The sequence below is a fragment of the Mustela putorius genome, unplaced genomic scaffold, assembly GCF_011764305.1.
Source record: "Mustela putorius furo isolate JIRA1106 unplaced genomic scaffold, ASM1176430v1.1 tig00000179_pilon_pilon_pilon, whole genome shotgun sequence".
Classification (NCBI taxonomy): Eukaryota; Metazoa; Chordata; class Mammalia; order Carnivora; family Mustelidae; genus Mustela; species Mustela putorius.
The window spans coordinates 9,502,643-9,522,945 of NW_025421305.1; the positions used below are offsets into that span (position 1 = coordinate 9,502,643).

The following is a 20,303-nucleotide window of genomic DNA, read 5'->3' on the forward strand; positions in this document are numbered from 1 at the left end:
AGAGCTCTGTGTATTCACAGGCTTTTACAGACTCTGGTTTCTGCCATGTTTATTCCCCAGAAGGTCTGTATTTAAATTATTGAAAAAAAGAAAAGCAAACTTCCTGTGTCTGATAAGTCCCTTCTTCCTTCCTTAAGCTACACAATTCATCACTCTCATCGCCCTGGTTTTTTCTTCCCTTTAAATGCCTAAGATTTTTGAATTTGTGGTTTTCTTTTGGTATTTCGTCTTCCATTTTTCCTAAGAAGTCTTCATTTTTACAGATAATCTGGCATTCAGAAGGAGGATTTTCATGGAAAAAAGGAATTCTGTGGTAATAAAGTGAGCCCAGAGGAAGGGGTAACTATTGCTTTCATGAGTCAGTTTAAAATGTGAGGCTTATGCTGATGACATCAGTAGGGGCAAGATCCCTGTGCCACAGGTTCATTAACATCAGACACAGCAGCTTCCATCCAAGATCAAAAATGGGAATATCTTACTCCTCCAAAACTTAAGAAAGGACTATTATCTTGGGCAATGGGACAATTCCATAGGTTACCACAATAAAATTTATATCCATCCCTCTACATTTAGAAACTGTTCCTTCACCATTCTGAGCAATGCAGGTGGATGGTACTGACTTCAAATGTGGGAAATACTCACGTAATGGCCCATTGCCCTGGTGGATTTCTTGACCTTTAATATTCAGCCTCTCCGTCTCCAAGGACTTTCTTTTCTCATATCTGTATATAATGTCGATACGGTAGACTTAGAAGCTGGCACTTAACGAGACACAAAATTTGGAAGAAAAAAGATAAACTGTGCAGTTGCATGTTGCCCAGAAGCAGGGAGAGGCACGCAGCCAAATTCCTGCAGTGCCTTGTGTCGCCGCGTGACGTTGCTTGGATATCAGCTTATCAACAGACTGAGTTCCTACTGCCACCTTCACATGAAGAAAGAGACCTTGCAAGGAAACAACACTGACCACCAGTACCAGCTTTTAAAAGGGGGGAGATCACAATACAGGGTAAGTCCTTTAAGCAGATTTCTCCTTTTTGTTTTAGACAAAAGATATTTGTTTGATTTGTCCTCCTTGAATTCTCCATGCACTTTAATCAAACTTTACCAGGTATAGTCCACTCAAGCAGGTTAAGATGGATTGCTTGAGCAATAGCCCAAGAAAAGCATCCATGAGTTGTTGCACAAGAAAGATCGTCAGTCATTTCCTTATGCTATTTGAGGAAAGAAGAAATCTTTCTAGCTTTGAAGTATATTTATGCTCTGCTCTACAGATCTGGAAAATGGGAGGAGGGATACTGAGATGATCTGAGTACAGGATAGAGTGCTGGCTTCTATCACAGAGAATATTAAAAGAGTATATCTTCGTTGGTATAGTTTCTGAAGTGCACATTGAGGGAAAGCAGTAGTAAATAAAACATTTATAGTTTAATTTATAAGTTTTATCATGGAAGCAGGACACAAAGAGATGTTGACTGATGTTTTCCTAATAAATTTCTCTTCTGGAAGATCTGAGCCTTTGCTTTGTGAACTCAGAAGCAGAGATTCCTCCCATGTTAAAATGTGTCTACAGTGTGTGCATGTGGGTGCTCTTGTGTGTGCAGGTGCATGAGCATATAAATGGAGAGGAGAGGGAGAGAAGGAGCTCACACATAAAGTGAGAGTTTTCTAGAGCCATGATCTCAGTTAATCAAACAACCCAATGGGGTAGGTTTGTCAAGGAAAAAGGTGTGAGCAGAGGGGAAAACGTTTGGAATTCTCACTTTATGCCTTGGCAACCGTAGTCTATCCTTTGATTATGTTTTTTTATTATTATAAACATCTCAGATTCCAAACCCTACACTATATAGTAAGGAAAAAAGACTTACTCATACCAGCTGTGGCTCCTTCATTTTCTCAGACAAGTGGCAAGAAATACAGCTAAGTTTAACAGTTTCTTTTATAGTACACTGTTGTAAAATTACGAATTGAAATGTGCAAGACATGGAGAATAATGTAAAGGAATACTAGACTGTCACAAAAAATTGTATTTTTTAAGGGATATTCCATGAGCTGGGAAAGGGCACAACATATAGAGTATGGTCTCTCTTTTCGAAAATCACACAAAATGTACACAGAAAAAAAAAAAGAGTAAAAGAAAATCAATCAAATGTCACCAATCGTTATGGACAGTTAGATTATGGATAATCATATTTTCTTCTCCAATTTTTAGATTTTTTTCCAAATTTTCAAAAATGACATATATTACTTTTGTAATCAGATAACATAATAACTATTATTTAAAATGATCAAGAAATAACTTGTGACCTGATGTGGTTCTATAGTCCACCTGTTGCAAAACCAAAGATAAAGCAGAAAGACAAAGAACTCTCAATTATTCTTTCCATCAACAGGGGGTGAGAATAGGGCAAACTGCAGAACCAAGCAGTCTGCTGAGATCCAATTACTTAGAAACATGTGAGAAAACTTTTTATCCCTTGACATAAATAACATTTATTTATGTATTTATTTATTTACTTGCTTACTTAACATCGGGCCCAACACAGGCACTCAGTGCATGTCATCCTGTTTTGGGAATGAACAAAATGAAATTTCATGCTATGCTTTATTGTTCCTTGGAGGTATAGGATAAAGAATGGGAGAAAAACAGAAAAGACAACAAAAACTTTGGAATGTTCCACGGATTCCTTGCATTCGGGTCCCTTCTGCTGCGTACACCCACAACGCTTCCTTAATGAAGGTATAGTGGGGTCATTGGCTAATGGAGGGAACCTGCACGTCTTTCCCTCAAGGCTTGAGGTCTTTTTCTCCTGTCTCTGTTTATCCAGCTTTAGGTAACATCGGGCCCAACACAGGCACTCAGTGCATGCTGATGGCAGGCATGGTGAATGAATGAGCAATTGGATGGTCCGGTCCTATACCCACCACACTTCAGGAGCTCTGTAGATGGTCTCATCTTCATTGCTGACGCTCAGAATTGACCACACTGTGGCTCCCTGCTAGAGAGCTATGGTAGCTCCTTTCAGTCACAGTTATTTAAAGTCATTCTCATTAATACTTTTTGCAAAACTTTCAGCTCTCTTCTATCCCCTCAAGGAAGGATAAACAACAGGGTAAGAATATTAGGACTATTATTTAAGAAGTTTAGATCTCTGCTAAGAAAAAGCCACAGACTGCTTTTTTTCTCTGTAAAATAAAACCATAACTTTAAAGATTTTATCTTATTTAATGGAAACTCTCATTGCCCTTTGGAGCTTTGCTTTTGAAACTGACTTGCTATTTTCATATTATATTGTTCTCCATCATTTGAAAAGGCTTAATTAAGAATCAATTATCTTCTTCAAAGATTTTCTTTTAAAACTTCTAATTCAGAAACTGTAAAGTTCAAATGATGCCTCAAATTGTGAAGTATGTGGCTTTCCTACTTTCACTCTGGATATATTTTTGATACCAAGCTTAAGGTCTCTAGACATTAAAAAAAAAAAAAAAATCTGACTCACAGGTTTCAACTCCACACAAAATTTCTAACAGATAAAAGCCACTTTACTGTTACATATAATTAACTTAAATTTAGTTTCCTTTACAATGGTTATCAACTACTTTTGAAACTTCTATCACTGTTTTGAATTTTTTGGCCTAGGGTGAACTTAAGTCACCTTGGTTTTTCTAGAATACTGAGGCCAGTATCATTGTAAGCACTGATAACAGATTAGGTAGATAACAGTAATTGTGGTCCTTCTTGTTCCTCCTTTGCACTGCATGGCAGCCTTCTAAATGCTCTCCTACCAATGGCCTGTCTTCCCATAAACTCATTCTCCATGGCGGGCCAGCGTGATCTTTCTAAAACTCAGATCTTGTCAGCTTCAAGTATGGCATTTCAGGTTGGATAATTCTTTGTTGTGAGGGACTGGGAGGTTGTTAAGCGCACTGTGGGATGTTCAGCTGAGCTCCTGGTCTCTATCTGCCGACTGCCAGTAGCATCCATCTTCCATTTCAGCATTTATGACAACTGAAAATGTCTTCCCACATTGCCACATGTCCTTAGTGGTCAAAATCACTCCAGTTGAGAACCACTGACTTAAATAAAGACCTTCAATGGTTCCTCACATTAAAGGTAATCTTTCAACACTTTTTTAATTATAATTTTTAAAATTTGCATCTAAACATTGCCTGTAAGGCTTCCATGATCTTCCCCTGCCTGCCTCTACAGCCTTCCCCAACTCAGACTCTATATTCTGCTTGAAGTAGGGGGAAAAAAAAAGTCTCTTTCCTAATATATCCAGACATTTTGTGCCCCATGTGAAAATCATACTACATTCTCCCTTGTCCCATTAATCAGCCTTTTTTTTTCTTCTATCACAGTGGTTTTCAAATTTTGTTGTCTTTGTATCAGGATCACCTAGAGAATTTGTTAAAACCCAGACCGCTGGGCCCCACTCCCCAGAGTTTAGGATTCTGTAGATCTAGGATGGGGCCTAAGAATTTGCATTTCTAACATGTTCCCAGATGAGGCCGATGCCCTTTGAGAACCAGTATTCTAGTTCCTTGTCACTCTTAAGACTCAGATGTTTTGGTCACCTCATTGACAAAGTCTTCCTTGACTGCTACAGGAGATTTTGTTTTCCTTTTCTGTTTTTGTAGCACCTTTAAAATAACAATGTTGAACCTTTATCTCGTTACCCAACTGCTCATCCAGCTATCTCCCCTGCCTATGGACAACTCTTGATAGAAAGTTCTCCTGTCCCCATTCACTGGCCTGGCCAATGTGCAGATTCTCACCACCTACCTTCCTCAACAAGGATCATTATAGAGGAATAAAAGTATAAAATGCTGGAATTTCTTAGATCCCATTTAGCCTAATACTTTGACCTACTTGCCTAGAATCTTTATTTACCCAGTTTCACTAACACACAGACCAATGGAAGTTCTTAAGTAAATTAGGGTAAGACATGACCCAATTGTTGTTTTCCGGTTGCTAAATGTATATATATATATATAAAATTGTTAAACATATATATGTGTGTGTGTGTGTGTATATATGTATATATATCTATCTTATTTTTAGCTTTGAATCCATCATAGTCTTCGTCCTATAGACCTCCACTAACTCATCAAAATCACCTGTTCTGCTTTGATAGGACCTGACCCAAGGGCAGCAACGCTACTTCTACAGCATCATGAGGATTTACAATTCCAGACCCCAGTGGGAGGCCCTGCGGAACCGCTATATTCACAGCCTTCAGCACCAGCAGTTGCTTGGTGAGTTTTAACTACCCGACCTAAACCAGACACCCTTGGGAGGGCTTCGTGTGCTACAGCCGGAAGTCACGTTTCCTGATAAATAATTCAAGTAGAATGGCCTCTGCCAGCACGCTATTTTATAACATGGTTGGCAGGCCATGTTTAAAAATGATTATCCCTGACAATAGAAAACAAGGTTTTATGGGTAAATTAAGAGGGTTTCACGAAATCAGAGTACAGATTGCCGTAAAATGTCAACAACTGTCTGAGATTTATAGGAACTTGATCTAGTAGAAATGGCAATGGGCTTAGGCAGATGGTCTAGGCTCAAACCACAGCTCAGCCCCTTGCTGGATATGCAAATTCAGAGGCTTGCTTTACTCATGACAATAACAGTTACACTTATTAAGCATTTACCATGTTCCAGATATTGTGCTGGGAGCTCTACACACAACATCTCATTTTCCCAGACCTATGCCTAGCCAATGTCAGGGCCACTGCCAGCAAAGAGCATATGTTTTCACCCCCATGCTCTGACATCTCTCTTCTAGTAACCTCCTGGGATTTTACAAAGTACAAATGAAATAATGGTTGCAAAAGACCGCCACAGACTTTAAGAGACAACCTTCAGAGGTGTGATTGTTGTTAAGTCCCTTTTCTTCCAAGAAATGTTTTCAGTCTCCAGCTGGCCTCTATTACACTCTTCTGACCCTGGCAGAGCTTTCTTTTTATAAGCAGCTCACTTCACATTAACACATCTACCTTACATTGCTGTGCCTGCCTTTGCACCAAAGGAAGACATGGTTTTTGCCAATGACTGAGGAACACGAGCAGTGAAGATAGATGGCTGTTATTAGGCCTCCCTTTGTGCCTGGCACAGTTCTAAGCACTTTGCATATATGGCCTTACCTCAAACTCAAGACACCTCTATATGGCAGGTGCCTTTATAATGAACATTTTACAGAAGAGAAAATTGAGGCATGGATAAAAAATCATTTGACCAGGAGGGAGTCAAGATGGCGGAGAAGTAGCAAGCTGAGACTGCTTCAGCTAGCCGGAGATCAGCTAGATAGCTTATCTAAAGATTGCAAACACCTGAAAATCCATCGGCAGATCGAAGAGAAGAAGAACAGCAATTCTGGAAACAGAAAAACAACCACTTTCTGAAAGGTAGGACCGGCGGAGAAGTGAATCCAAAGCGACGGGAAGATAGACCCCGGGGGGAGGGGCCGGCTCCCGGCAAGCGGCGGAGCAACCGCGCACAAAATCAGGACTTTTAAAAGTCTGTTCCGCTGAGGGACATCGCTCCAGAGGCTAAACCGGGGCGAAGCCCACGCGGGGTCAGCGTGGCCTCAGGTCCCGCAGGGTCACAGAAGGATCGGGGGTGTCTGAGTGTCGCAGAGCTTGCGGGTATTGGAAGGGGAAAGCCGGCTACAGAGACAGAGCTGACAGTCAGCTCGCAGCTCCGTGTTACCTTGAACCGGTCGCAGGCTCGGTGAGCTCGGAGCGCGGCCGGAGGTCAGGCAGACGGGAGTAACTGGGCGCTGTTCTCTGAGGGCGCACTGAGGAGTGGGGCCCTGGGCTCTCGGCTCCTCCGGGCCGGAGACCAGGAGGCCGCCATTTGTATTCCCGTCCTCCGGAACTCTACGGAAAGCGCTCAGGGAACAAAAGCTCCTGAAAGCAAACCCGAGCGGATTACTCACCCCGGCCCCGGGTAAGGGCGGTGTAATTCCGCCTGGGGCAAAGACACTTGAGAATCACTACAACAGGCCCCCCCCCCAGAAGATCAACAAGAAATCCAGCCGAGACCAAGTTCACCTACCAAGGAGTGCGGTTTAAATACCAAGGAGAGCAGCAGAATTCCAGAGGAGGAGAAAGCAAAGCACGGAACTCATGGCTTTTTTCCTGTGATTTTTTTTTTTTTTAGTCTTGCAGTTAATTTAATTTTTTCTTTTTCATTTTTTTTTTTTCTCGCCTTCGGGTAAAATTTTTTTTTAACTGTTACCTTTTTCTTTTTTAACGATTTTTTACTAGTTTATCTAATATATATATATATATATATTTTACATTTTTCTTAGGTGTTTTCTTTTTTTTAAAAATTCTTTTCTTTTCTTTTCTTTTTTTTTTCTTTTTCTTTTCTTTTTGCTTTTTTCTTTCTTTCTTCCTTTTTGAACCTCTTTTTATCCCCTTTCTCCCCACTCACGATTTTGGATCTCTTCTAATTTGGTTAAAGCATATTTTCCTGGGGTTGTTGCCACCCTTTTAATATTTTACTTGCCCCTTCATTTACTCTTATCTGGACAAAATGACAAGACGTAAAAATTCAACACAAAAAAAAGAACAAGAGGCAGTACCGAAGGCTAGGGACCTAATCAATACAGACATCGGTAATATGTCAGATCTAGAGTTCAGAATGACAATTCTCAAGGTTCTAGCCGGGCTCGAAAAAGGCATGGAAGATATTAGAGAAACCCTCTCGAGAGATATAAAAGCCCTTTCTGGAGAAATCAAAGAACTAAAATCTAACCAAGGTGAAATCAAAAAAGCTATTAATGAGGTGCAATCAAAAATGGAGGCTCTAACTGCTAGGATAAATGAGGCAGAAGAAAGAATTAGTGATATAGAAGACCAAATGACAGAGAATAAAGAAGCTGAGCAAAAGAGGGACAAACAGCTACTGGACCACGAGGGGAGAATTCGAGAGATAAGTGACACCATAAGACGAAACAACATTAGAATAATTGGGATTCCAGAAGAAGAAGAAAGTGAGAGGGGAGCAGAAGGTATATTGGAGAGAATTATTGGGGAGAATTTCCCCAATATGGCAAAGGGAACGAGCATCAAAATACAGGAGGTTCAGAGAATGCCCCTCAAAATCAATAAGAATAGGCCCACACCCCGTCACCTAATAGTAAAATTTACAAGTCTCAATGACAAAGAAAAAATCCTGAAAGCAGCCCGGGAAAAGAAGTCTGTAACATACAATGGTAAAAATATTAGATTGGCAGCTGACTTATCCACAGAGACCTGGCAGGCCAGAAAGAGCTGGCATGATATTTTCAGAGCACTAAACGAGAAAAACATGCAGCCAAGAATACTATATCCAGCTAGGCTATCATTGAAAATAGAAGGAGAGATTAAAAGCTTCCAGGACAAACAACAACTGAAAGAATTTGCAAATACCAAACCAGCTCTACAGGAAATATTGAAAGGGGTCCTCTAAGCAAAGAGAGAGCCTACAAGTGGTAGATCAGAAAGGAACAGAGACCATATACAGTAACAGTCACCTTACAGGCAATACAATGGCACTAAATTCATATCTCTCAATAGTTACCCTGAATGTGAATGGGCTAAATGCCCCTGTCAAAAGACACAGGGTATCAGAATGGATAAAAAAAACAAAACCCATCTATATGTTGCCTCCAAGAAACACATTTTAAGCCCGAAGACACCTCCAGATTTAAAGTGAGGGGGTGGAAAAGAATTTACCATGCTAATGGACATCAGAAGAAAGCAGGAGTGGCAATCCTTATATCAGATCAATTAGATTTTAAGCCAAAGACTATAATAAGAGATGAGGAAGGACACTATATCATACTCAAAGGGTCTGTCCAACAAGAAGATTTAACAATTTTAAATATCTATGCCCCCAATGTGGGAGCAGCCAACTATATAAACCAATTAATAACAAAATCAAAGAAACACATCAACAATAATACAATGATAGTAGGGGACTTTTAACACTCCCCTCACTGAAATGGACAGGTCATCCAAGCAAAAGATCAGCAAGGAAATAAAGGCCTTAAATGACACACTGGACCAGATGGACATCACAGATATATTCAGAATATTTCATCCCAAAGCAACAGAATACACATTCTTCTCTAGTGCACATGGAACATTCTCCAGAATAGATCACATCCTCGGTCCTAAATCAGGACTCAACCGGTATCAAAAGATTGGGATCATTCCCTGCATATTTTCAGACCACAATGCTCTAAAGCTAGAACTCAACCACAAAAGGAAGTTTGGAAAGAACCCAAATACATGGAGACTAAACAGTATCCTTCTAAAGAATGAATGGGTCAACCGGGGGAAATTAAAGAAGAATTGAAAAAAATCATGGAAACAAATGATAATGAAAATACAACGGTTCAAAATCTGTGGGACACAACAAAGGCAGTCCTGAGAGGAAAATATATAGCGGTACAAGCCTTTCTCAAGAAACAAGAAAGGTCTCAGGTACACAACCTAACCCTACACCTAAAGGAGCTGGAGAAAGAACAAGAAAGAAAGAAACCCTAAGCCCAGCAGGAGAAGAGAAATCATAAAGATCAGAGCAGAAATCAATGAAATAGAAACCAAAAAAAAAAATAGAACAAATCAACGAAACTAGGAGCTGGTTCTTTGAAAGAATTAATAAAATTGATAAACCCCTGGCCCGACTTATCAAAAAGAAAAGAGAAAGGACCCAAATAAATAAAATCATGAATGAAAGAGGAGAGATCACAACTAACACCAAAGAAATACAAACTATTATAAGAACATACTATGAGCAACTCTACGGCAATAAATTTGACAATCTGGAAGAAATGGATGCATTCCTAGAAACATATAAACTACCACAACTGAACCAGGAAGAAATAGAAAGCCTGAACAGACCCATAACCAGTAAGGAGATTGAAACAGTCATTAAAAATCTCCAAACAAACAAAAGCCCAGGGCCAGACGGCTTCCCGGGGGAATTCTACCAAACATTTAAAGAAGAACTAATTCCTATTCTCCTGAAACTGTTCCAAAAAATAGAAATGGAAGGAAAAACTTCCAAACTCATTTTATGAGGCCAGCATCACCTTGATCCCAAAACCAGACAAGGATCCCACCAAAAAAAGAGAGCTATAGACCGATATCCTTGATGAACACAGATGCGAAAATACTCAACAAAATACTAGCCAATAGGATTCAACAGTACATTAAAAAGATTATTCACCACGACCAAGTGGGATTTATTCCAGGGCTGCAAGGTTGGTTCAACATCCGCAAATCAGTCAATGTGATACAACACATCAATAAAAGAAAGAACAAGAACCATATGATACTCTCAATAGATGCTGAAAAAGCATTTGACAAAGTACAGCATCCCTTCCTGATCAAAACTCTTCAAAGTGTAGGGATAGAGGGCACATACCTCAATATCATCAAAGCCATCTATGAAAAACCCACCGCAAATATCATTCTCAATGGAGAAAAACTGAAAGCTTTTCCGCTAAGGTCAGGAACACGGCAGGGATGTCCATTATCACCACTGCTATTCAACATCGTACTAGAGGTCCTAGCCTCAGCAATCAGACAACAAAAGGAAATTAAAGGCATCCAAATCGGCAAAGAAGAAGTCAAATTATCACTCTTCGCAGATGATATGATACTATATGTGGAAAACCCAAAAGACTCCACTCCAAAACTGCTAGAACTTATACAGGAATTCAGTAAAGTGTCAGGATATAAAATCAATGCACAGAAATCAGTTGCATTTCTCTACACCAACAGCAAGACAGAAGAAAGAGATATTAAGGAGTCAATCCCATTTACAATTGCATCCAAAACCATAAGATACCTAGGAATAAACCTAACCAAAGAGACACAGAATCTATACTCAGAAAACTATAAAGTACTCATGAAAGAAATTGAGGAAGACATAAAGAAATGGAAAAATGTTCCATGCTCCTGGATTGGAAGAATAAATATTGTGAAAATGTCTATGCTACCTAAAGCAATCTACACATTTAATGCAATTCCTATCAAAGTACCATCCATCTTTTTCAAAGAAATGGAACAAATAATTCTAAAATTTATATGGAACCAGAAAAGACCTCGAATAGCCAAAGGGATATTGAAAAAGAAAGCCAACGTTGGTGGCATCACAATTCCGGACTTCAAGCTCTATTACAAAGCTGTCATCATCAAGACAACATGGGTACTGGCACAAAAACAGACACATAGATCAATGGAACAGAATAGAGAGCCCAGAAATAGACCCTCAAATCTATGGTCAACTAATCTTCGACAAAGCAGGAAAGAATGTCCAATGGAAAAAAAGACAGCCTCTTCAATAAATGGTGCTGGGAAAATTGGACAGCCACATGCAGAAAAATGAAATTGGACCATTTCCTTACACCACACACAAAAATAGACTCAAAATGGATGAAGGACCTCAATGTACGAAAGGAATCCATCAAAATCCTTGAGGAGAACACGGGCAGCAACCTCTTCGACCTCTGCGCAGCAATATCTTCCTAGGAACAACGCAAAAGGCAAGGGAAGCAAGAAAAAAAATGAACTACTGGGATTTCATCAAGATCAAAAGCTTTTGCACAGCAAAGGAAACAGTTAACAAAATCAAAAGACAACTGACAGAATGGGAGAAGATATTTGCAAACGACATATCAGATAAAGGACTAGTGTCCAGAATCTATAAAGAACTTAGCAAACTCAACACCCAAAGAACAAATAATCCAATCAAGAAATGGGCAGAAGACATGAACAGACATTTCTGCAAAGAAGACATCCAGATGGCGAACAGACACATGAAAAAGTGCTCCATATCACTCGGCATCAGGGAAATACAAATCAAAACCACAATGAGATATCACCTCACACCAGTCAGAATGGCTAAAATCAACAAGTCAGGAAATGACAGATGCTGGCGAGGATGCGGAGAAAGGGGAACCCTCCTACACTGTTGGTGGGAATGCAAGCTGGTGCAGCCACTCTGGAAAACAGCATGGAGGTTCCTCAAAATGTTGAAAATAGAACTGCCCTATGACCCAGCAATTGCACTATTGGGTATTTACCCTAAAGATACAAATGTAGTGATCCAAAGGGACACATGCACCCGAATGTTTATAGCAGCAATGTCCACAATAGCCAAACTATGGAAAGAACCTAGATGTCCATCAACAGATGAATGGATCAAGAAGATGTGGTATATATACACAATGGAATACTATGCAGCCATCAAAAGAAATGAAATCTTGCCATTTGCAACAACATGGATGGAACTAGAGCGTATCATGCTTAGCGAAATAAGTCAAGCAGAGAAAGACAACTACCATATGATCTCCCTGATATGAGGAAGTGGTGATGCAACATGGAGGCTTAAGTGGGTAGAAGAAGAATCAATGAAACAAGATGGGATTGGGAGGGAGACAAACCATAAGTGACTCTTAATCTCACAAAACAAACTGAGGGTTGCCGGGGGGAGGGGGTTTGGGAGAAGGGAGTGGGATTATGGACATTGGGGAGGGTATGTGCTTTGGTGAGTGCTGTGAAGTGTGTAAACCTGGTGATTCACAGACCTGTATCCCTGGGGATAAAAATATATGTTTATAAAAAAATAAAAAATTAAAGAAATTAAAAAAAAAAAAAAAAAAAAAAAAAAAAAAAAAAAAAAAAAAATCATTTGACCAGGATCATGCGACTAGTAAAGGGCAGAGCCAGGATACAGCCTGCTCCCCATGATGGCCTGAATTCCTGCAGAAGCATCACCTACTAGCTTTGTTGATAGAGTAAAACTGCACAGAGGCCAGTGAAACCACAGCCAGGATAGTCAGTATTTAGTGCACATAAAATTTACCTGCCAATGTTATCAACATGCAGATTACAGGCCAAACTCTGAATGTCTGATTAGGAAAGTCTTTGGGGTAGAGCCAGAAATCTGAAATTTTAAAAAGCATTATTAAATGTGGTCTCAGCCTGATCAATCTGTAGTGGATGGTCTGCAGGCTACACTTTAAAAGCCCTGACAGAGATTGAATACCTCTGTTTCTGGTTTGAAGAAAGTTTTCAAAACAAAGATATGCAATGCAGGCTCAGATTACTCAAGGCCCAACTACCTCTCCAGTGATTTGTCATGTTAATCAATGACTAGGTATTTATTAACTTACTGAATGAAAAATGCAAAAGAAGAAAAGTCTACTTCCCATCCTCAAAGATCATACAATCTGGGTGTGCTAAATGTAACTGTCACTACACTGCAAAGTAGAAAAAATTTTATGAATCCGTAAATATTTGCAGGGTTGTTTGCTTATTTGTTTTATTAGCTTGTTGACTTGGAACTTCTTCTCATTTCTCTCCCCTTAGGCTATATTACTCAACAGGAAGCTTTGGCTTGTGCTGCTGTACTTAGAGATTCAACCAAGAGAGCCTCAGCTAGGGTGGCTCATCAAAGATCCATCCCCCAGAAGCCTTCAACCATGACAAGAACATCGCTGCCAGCCATTCCTGGGTCTGTGGTTCGACCCAGGGCTCAAAGTGCAGGCCTGGATCCATCAGGAATTAAGACTGTGCACAAGCTCTGAAACAGGTACTTCACCCATGTACCCCCAAATCTACTGGGTGCTAAGTGCATATTCCTTGTATGAGAATGAAAAAAAATAACTTCTAACACATACCCTATACCTAGAAATAATCTCTTTCCCACTCCCATAAATTCTACCAGCAAGAATAAATTGGGGGGTTTAAGAGCAATGGAACTAAGTGTAAACACACCTTCCACTCCACACATAATCTGTGGAGTAAAATGACTTTTGAAGCTTTCAAAGTAAATTTGAAATAATTCCTTGAACTATGTGAATTATAAATTCTATTATAAATTCTATATTTAAATTATACTTAAATATATTTAAAATCTATTCATATTTTTATTTATTTATATTTTATTTATCATATAAATTATATAATTTATATGAAATATATAAATTTATTTTATATTATAATAAATTTTATCATTTATTATTTATATATTCATTTATTCTAGATTTTATTTATTTATATTATACATTCATATAATTTATTTATATGAATATCTATATTAGATATATACATATATTTAAATTATATATAATTACTATATTTCTATGGAAATATATTTAGATTATATATAAATACTATATTTATATATAAACTATATATATATGTAATATATATATAATTACAAATGATAAAATTCAAATAATTCCTTTGAATTAGAACCTCTCAGACAAATCTCAAGAACAGTGCAAGTGCAAAAGTCATCAGAGGCGGCCAGGTCCCCAGACACTGGGTAACTATGGAAGCCACCCACTGCAGATTTTGAAAACACACAAACCAACACCAAGTTAATACTAAGTAGGCAGGGTTTCCAGAGTCCTGTCATCTCAGCAGCAACTGGCCTGTGCATTTCCATGTCCTCCTTCCTCTCTTCTTTCCCATCAAGCAATAGCATTTAACTTGGCCCCAAATCTTCTGGTTCTTGCCTGACTCAATCCCTTTGTGTCTTCTTAAAACTTGGACTTCATCAACTTGCCACAGCTGGGTTCATTCTACAGGGCTATAGTTGACCTTAACCCAGGTGAGAGAATTCAGGCACACATCTTCCCCTGGCAACTAAAGATACACTCTGAGCAGAACAATAAATAGCCCTTAATGAATGGGTCTCAACTCTACCTTTGCCATGGCCTCACTGGTTTTAATTAAGCAAGCACAGAAGACGAGACACATAAGTAAAAAAATAAATAAATAAAAATTTTAAAATTTTTTAAATTTTATGAGAATAAAATTTTATGAGAATAAATCATAATCATTCATTATGAGAATGATTCAAAACAACATATAATGGTATAGTGTGGTATTAGTTATATTTAATAGTTATTTTCATCACTAGTGATTTTGTGTGCGTGGAATGTCAGTGACTGCCACCAGTGTTCACAAAAAGTCAAAATTTTTAAAATGCCTTTTCTTTATCTTTATTCTAAATGTTCAGCCTCCTTCCTTCATTTAAATCAGCCAATGACTCTTTCATGCCCCTAAAAGGAGTTGCCTAAGATGGAATTACAGACTTTCTTGACAAGGGATGTGCGGGCATTGATCTGGAAGGAAGATGCTATACCATTACAAGAAAAAGAAAAAAAAAAACACCTCATTGATGATGATGTTTATCTTTTCTCTGTAATCATTCATAAAGAATAAAGTTTCTTGAACTCTGTATGTCCTGGTCCTGACTCATATACTCTATGGAGCTTTTCAGTTCTAAGTTAAGAATCATTAGGTAGGCTTAAAAGAAGAAAAACAATCATGGAACTACAGGGAGCTATAGGGTAGCCTTCCTGAGGGACTGAAGTTCGTGGCATATTTCACCTGGCCTGTACTGGTTCTTCCATTGCTTCCATAATGGCCCTTTTATTCCCATGAACCTCTTGCATGCACTTTTTTAAATTGAGGTTTAGTTGACACACAACATTACACTAGTTTCAAGTGTACAACACAGTGATTCAACAACTCTAAACATTATGCTAGGCATGCACTTTTACCTTAGGGTTTTTTTGTTTTTGTTTTTGTTTTTTGATGGGCATGGATATTTGCTGTGTAAGTCTTAGCTAGTGATGCAGAATATTAAGGAGGACACTTAAAATTCTGAGCTGCATTCCTGCATCAAAAATCTTAGAAGCACCTTATTTCCAATAGAGGCTTCTAAGAGCTAATTGGCAAGTGAATGTCAGAGGCCCATGAAAAGGACAAATGTAAGTTAGTGTAGAAAGTCCCACTTGTTGGCTCTCCCGACAGAAAGATAATGCCCTCTCTCTTGAGCTCTACACCCAAAGCCTATGAGGAATATGGCTGTTTATGGTTCTAGAAGAAATGCATTCACCTGAGATGACCCTGAGAAAAACAAAGGGGAACAGAGGACAATCTGTAATACCAGCTTTGCTTATCCATTCCCTAGTTGATGAACAACTGAATTATTTCTAGCTTTGGACTATTACAAGTAAAATGCTATAAATATTTTAATGTAAGCCTCTGTACGCACAGAAGTTTTTGTTTCTCTTGAATAGCTATCTAGGAGTATAATTACTAGGTCACATGGCAGACTAAGGTTTAATTCTATAAGATAGTGTCAGGGTGTTTTCCTAAGTAACCACCCCACTTTGCATTCCCACTAGCAAGTATACAAAGTTCAAGTTGTTCCACATCCTTGCAATGTCAGACATTTTAATTTTTGTATTCTAGTGGCTATGGCTGCTGGCTAAAGATATTATCACTATTAAATACAGTCACCTTCTTACTTGGAACCACGGCAAATTTCAGGGAGGGAGTTTATCGTAGGCAAGAAGGTGGTGATGGCAATAATCTTGGGCATTTAATAGAAGAAATTTCAAAGTTTAACAGTTAATACTGATAAAGCAACTCCTCAGCTTTTTTTTCCCCCCGCTTGGGGAAGCAAAGGATTGGAGGAGGTGAGGAAGAAGAAGAAAAAGAATTAACCCCTGTTGGAAGCACCATCCCTGGCCCAAACTGGGCTCAGTGTGTCCTTGGCACCTTCTCACTTTTCCTTGTTCACATTGCTCTTCAGGTTCAGCAACCAATACTCCACCATCACCACGATCTTTCCACACTATGTTACTTATTTATTGCTGCATAAAACATTACTCTAAAACACAGTGACTTAAGACAACCATATTGATGATCTCACAGTTTCTGTGGTCAGCAATCTGGGCAAGGCTTACCTGGAGCTTCGAGTTCAGGGTCTCCTGCAGACTGCAATCAAGGTGTTGGCTGAGGCTGTGGTCGTATGTGAAGATTCAACCGGGGACAAATCCGGCAGCTGTTGTCTGGAGTCATCCTCTGTCCCTGCCACATAGGTCTCACTGTAAGGCAGAAATGTCAATAAGCCTCAGTAAGTCACAAATGGCAACTTGTTTCATCAAAGTTTAAAAAAGAAAGAAAGAAAGAAAGACAATGAGAGAGACGGGATGGGGGCGTATAAGGTAGAAGTCACAGTCTCTTATAACCTAGTCTTGGAAGTGGCATCCCATCACCTTTGCTCTAGTCTACTCATTAGACCCAAGTTACTAGGTTCAGTCCAAGAGTCAATGATTACACAAGGGCATGAACCCCAAAGGTAGGATCATCGGCAGCCATTTCTGAAGCTATCTGCCAAAGCCAGGACTAGGATGAGGTGAGTGGGGTGCCTAGGATGCAAAATGGAAGGATAACACTTATTCTTATATGATCCTCCATATACACCGATCCAACTTCAATCTTCGCCCTGCTGCCTGCCACATGCACTGAGCACACCTATGCTGGCTTCTGATCACCCACTCAGGGCTCCCTGCCCAGACTCCTAGCCTGACAACCAACCCATGCTTCATACTTTGTTCTTGCCATAACCCTCTCTTGAGACTGAGCTGATTTGTGTTCCAATATCCCAACATGCTGTTGAAGAAAAAATGATTTCAGATAAGCCTAAGACATTTAATAATTGATACCTTGTTCACAGGTAATCTCTAGATGTAGAGCACTATTTATCAAAAATGCAATTCATATACCACATTCACTGAAGATGCTTAAGGAAAAAATAAATTTTTGTGTCCTATCCTAGACCCAGCGAATCAGAATCAGAAGGATGGCATCCCAGGTGTTCCTTACGTTTATTAAAGTATGATAACATGTAAGAAGGGACTTCAGTAGCCAGAATGCTTTAGGCCTAATATAATAACATGAATTTTCGTTTGGCCAATTCGCTGAAAATTTAGGGACACAGACTGTATGATAAGAGTGGCTCTGGGACAGACTTGTACCCCTGAAACAAATAATACATATGTTATATGTTATTATATATATATTAATTATATGTTAATTAATTGAATTTACATTTTTTAAAATAGAGTGGCTTTGAGGATAGACAAAGTATCTCTTTAATAACCTTCAATAACTAGTATAAATGAAATGTCAACTATTCTTATTCAAAGCCAGGTCAAACCAATGGCATACTATAAAAGAACTTGAATCTACTAAAGTGGTTTATGTTTCCTAGATTTGGTATTACTAAATATGCATTACCCTTCCACCAAGATGACTACTGACTTGGTTTTCCCTCCCATTTCCTATTTTCTGATGGCCATAGAACAGGGCCAAGAGTTCCTGCACCTTTTCAATTAAAATGAGTTGCTAATTGCATCAGTGCTTGTAGAGGAAACCAGTATATTGGCCTCATTGACTCTGCTTTACTCCTTAAATTACAGTCCTGTTGCCTGAAATGTAATCAATCCCTCTGTCCAAAATCAATCCCTTGTCTGCCTCCAGAGAATTGTCGCTCTCATTTTCTCCACATTAGGGCTATCATCCTGTGCCAGTTACACAATGGGTTCAGTCAGGTCAGAAGGAGAGGAAATCCCAGTAGCTATTGGAAATCACAGCTTAGGAAGAGGGTCAGAGGCAATTATCCAACTGTAAGTAAGCCAAACACTCAGTTTCATGGTGGGAGCTCCCAGCATCCTCCTGGCTCATGGGGTGTGGTTCCTGAGGGGGAATGAGTAGCTGTTTATAAACAGAGGGTTCTATGAAAGACACCTTCTTTAATATAATGAGCCCAGAAGGATGATCAAGCTGATTGACAGAAGAAAGTCAATGACATTTCAGAAGCCCAGTCTTGCAGAAGGGAAAAATAAATAAATAAATAAAAATCACACCGCTGTAAATACATTACTTATTTAAATTCAATAAACTATTCTAGCATGTGTTGCATTGTGTATTTATGTAAATAAGGCAAGATCAGAAGGCAAAATCCCATGAGTCCAGGCGTCTGTTATAAGCACATGACTGGAAAGGAAGGGGTTTCAGATAGAAGGTGGGGCAGCTGGGCAGGGGTTAGATAGTTGTTCATGGCTGGGAATAGGTGTGAAGTGTGGCTCCATTTCCTAACTGAAGGGCCAGCTTTTTGCTGAGAGGTATGTCAAATGGATTGTGACCGAGATGATTGAAATGTTATTCAAGAAATACATGAAATCAGACAAAGAGTTAATTAAGATTGAGAAATTACATATAATCTATGTGAGTTAAATGACCTTTCAACTGGGAAGAGAAAAGTCAGGTGTTAAAATTCAAGCTATCAGGTAGTTTCCTACAAAACAGGAGAAGGGTATACACACACATAAAAAGAAAGTTATTTCAGATTTTAGCATAATTCTTAAGATAATTGACATAACAAACAAATAAAAACTTTTTTTGAACTTCACATATTATTTCAAAATTATAATTTTATGATTAAATATCTCATGGTGAGAGGGCTATATTAAGGCATCCTTCTTACGCTGTTCAGTCATTTATATGTTCACATATTTACAGTACCTGAGAGCAAGTGGAAATAATATTTATTAACTATAATGTTTACAAGCAATTAAGTTTGGCAGCAGTGCAGAGAGCATATATCCATTACAGTGGGAAATAACTCTAGGAAGAAATTACAGCTTGGTCATGGAGAAACTTTAATAAACTTTAATTGGCAAATAGTAAGGAATCACTGAAGTTGTTTTTAGTAGCAGCTTGGCCTAAGAACCGATTTCCAATACTGTGCAGGATGAATCAGAGAAGACAAGGAAAGAATCAGGGAAACAACTCAGGATCACAAGGAGCTCCAAGGAAGCAGCACAGGTCCCTGGAAGACCTGATTTGAGGGATAGTCTGGTTTGGGACAAGTTGACTTGGATTCAATGCATTTTGCAGGCATTGCATGGGGTGAAAAGTCAGCCCTGGGAGTGGTAAGAGCAAGAGGAGGACAGATCCCCAGGGAAGGAGACCAGAGGGACCCCAGGAAACAGGCAGGGTGCATGGAGCCCTAGGAACCAGTGTTCTTAAAGGAGATCATTCAGGGAGGTTGGCAGAGCTAGCCCTGCACCAAGTCCGGGGAAGAAGGAAATCAGAAAAAGGAAGGGCTAATGCCTGCCTGAGGAAGAAGAAGACTAAGATCTGGTCATTGGGGTTGCCAGTTAGGAACCCCCTAACCTTGGCAAAGCAGTGTCATTCAGGCATGTGGGCAGAGCCTGGCCTGGAAGCGGTGGAAGGCTGGGGTGTCACAAGAGTTCAGGGAGCCGCAGGATCAATCCAGTTTCAAGCAATGTCAAAACTGCTGGGTCAGCACCCATTCATGTTTCTGTATTTTTTTCACCCCACTCAGCCTTCCTAGAAATTCCTATTTGAATCCCATTTTCTCTGTTCACTTATATGGAGTAGTTCCCTTCCACCACAGTGGA

General features: G+C 39.3%; 1 protein-coding gene across 2 annotated transcripts; it reads left to right on the top strand.

Annotated features, from left to right (window-relative positions):
- Positions 1-873: 873 nt before the first annotated feature.
- On the top strand, positions 874-15,261 carry FAM216B (family with sequence similarity 216 member B). 2 transcript variants are annotated; one of them, XM_004759263.3, is made up of 5 exons: positions 874-1,006; positions 2,619-2,737; positions 5,136-5,256; positions 13,378-13,600; positions 15,038-15,261. In XM_004759263.3, exons 2-4 carry the CDS (start codon positions 2,633-2,635, stop codon positions 13,593-13,595), a joined length of 444 nt encoding a protein of 147 aa, XP_004759320.1. In that variant the 5' UTR covers positions 874-1,006; positions 2,619-2,632; the 3' UTR covers positions 13,596-13,600; positions 15,038-15,261. The 2 variants fall into 2 exon arrangements, with proteins under 2 accessions (XP_004759320.1, XP_004759321.1); XM_004759264.3 differs by having other exon boundaries at positions 886-1,006; positions 2,625-2,737.
- The last annotated feature ends 5,042 nt before the right edge of the window (positions 15,262-20,303 follow it).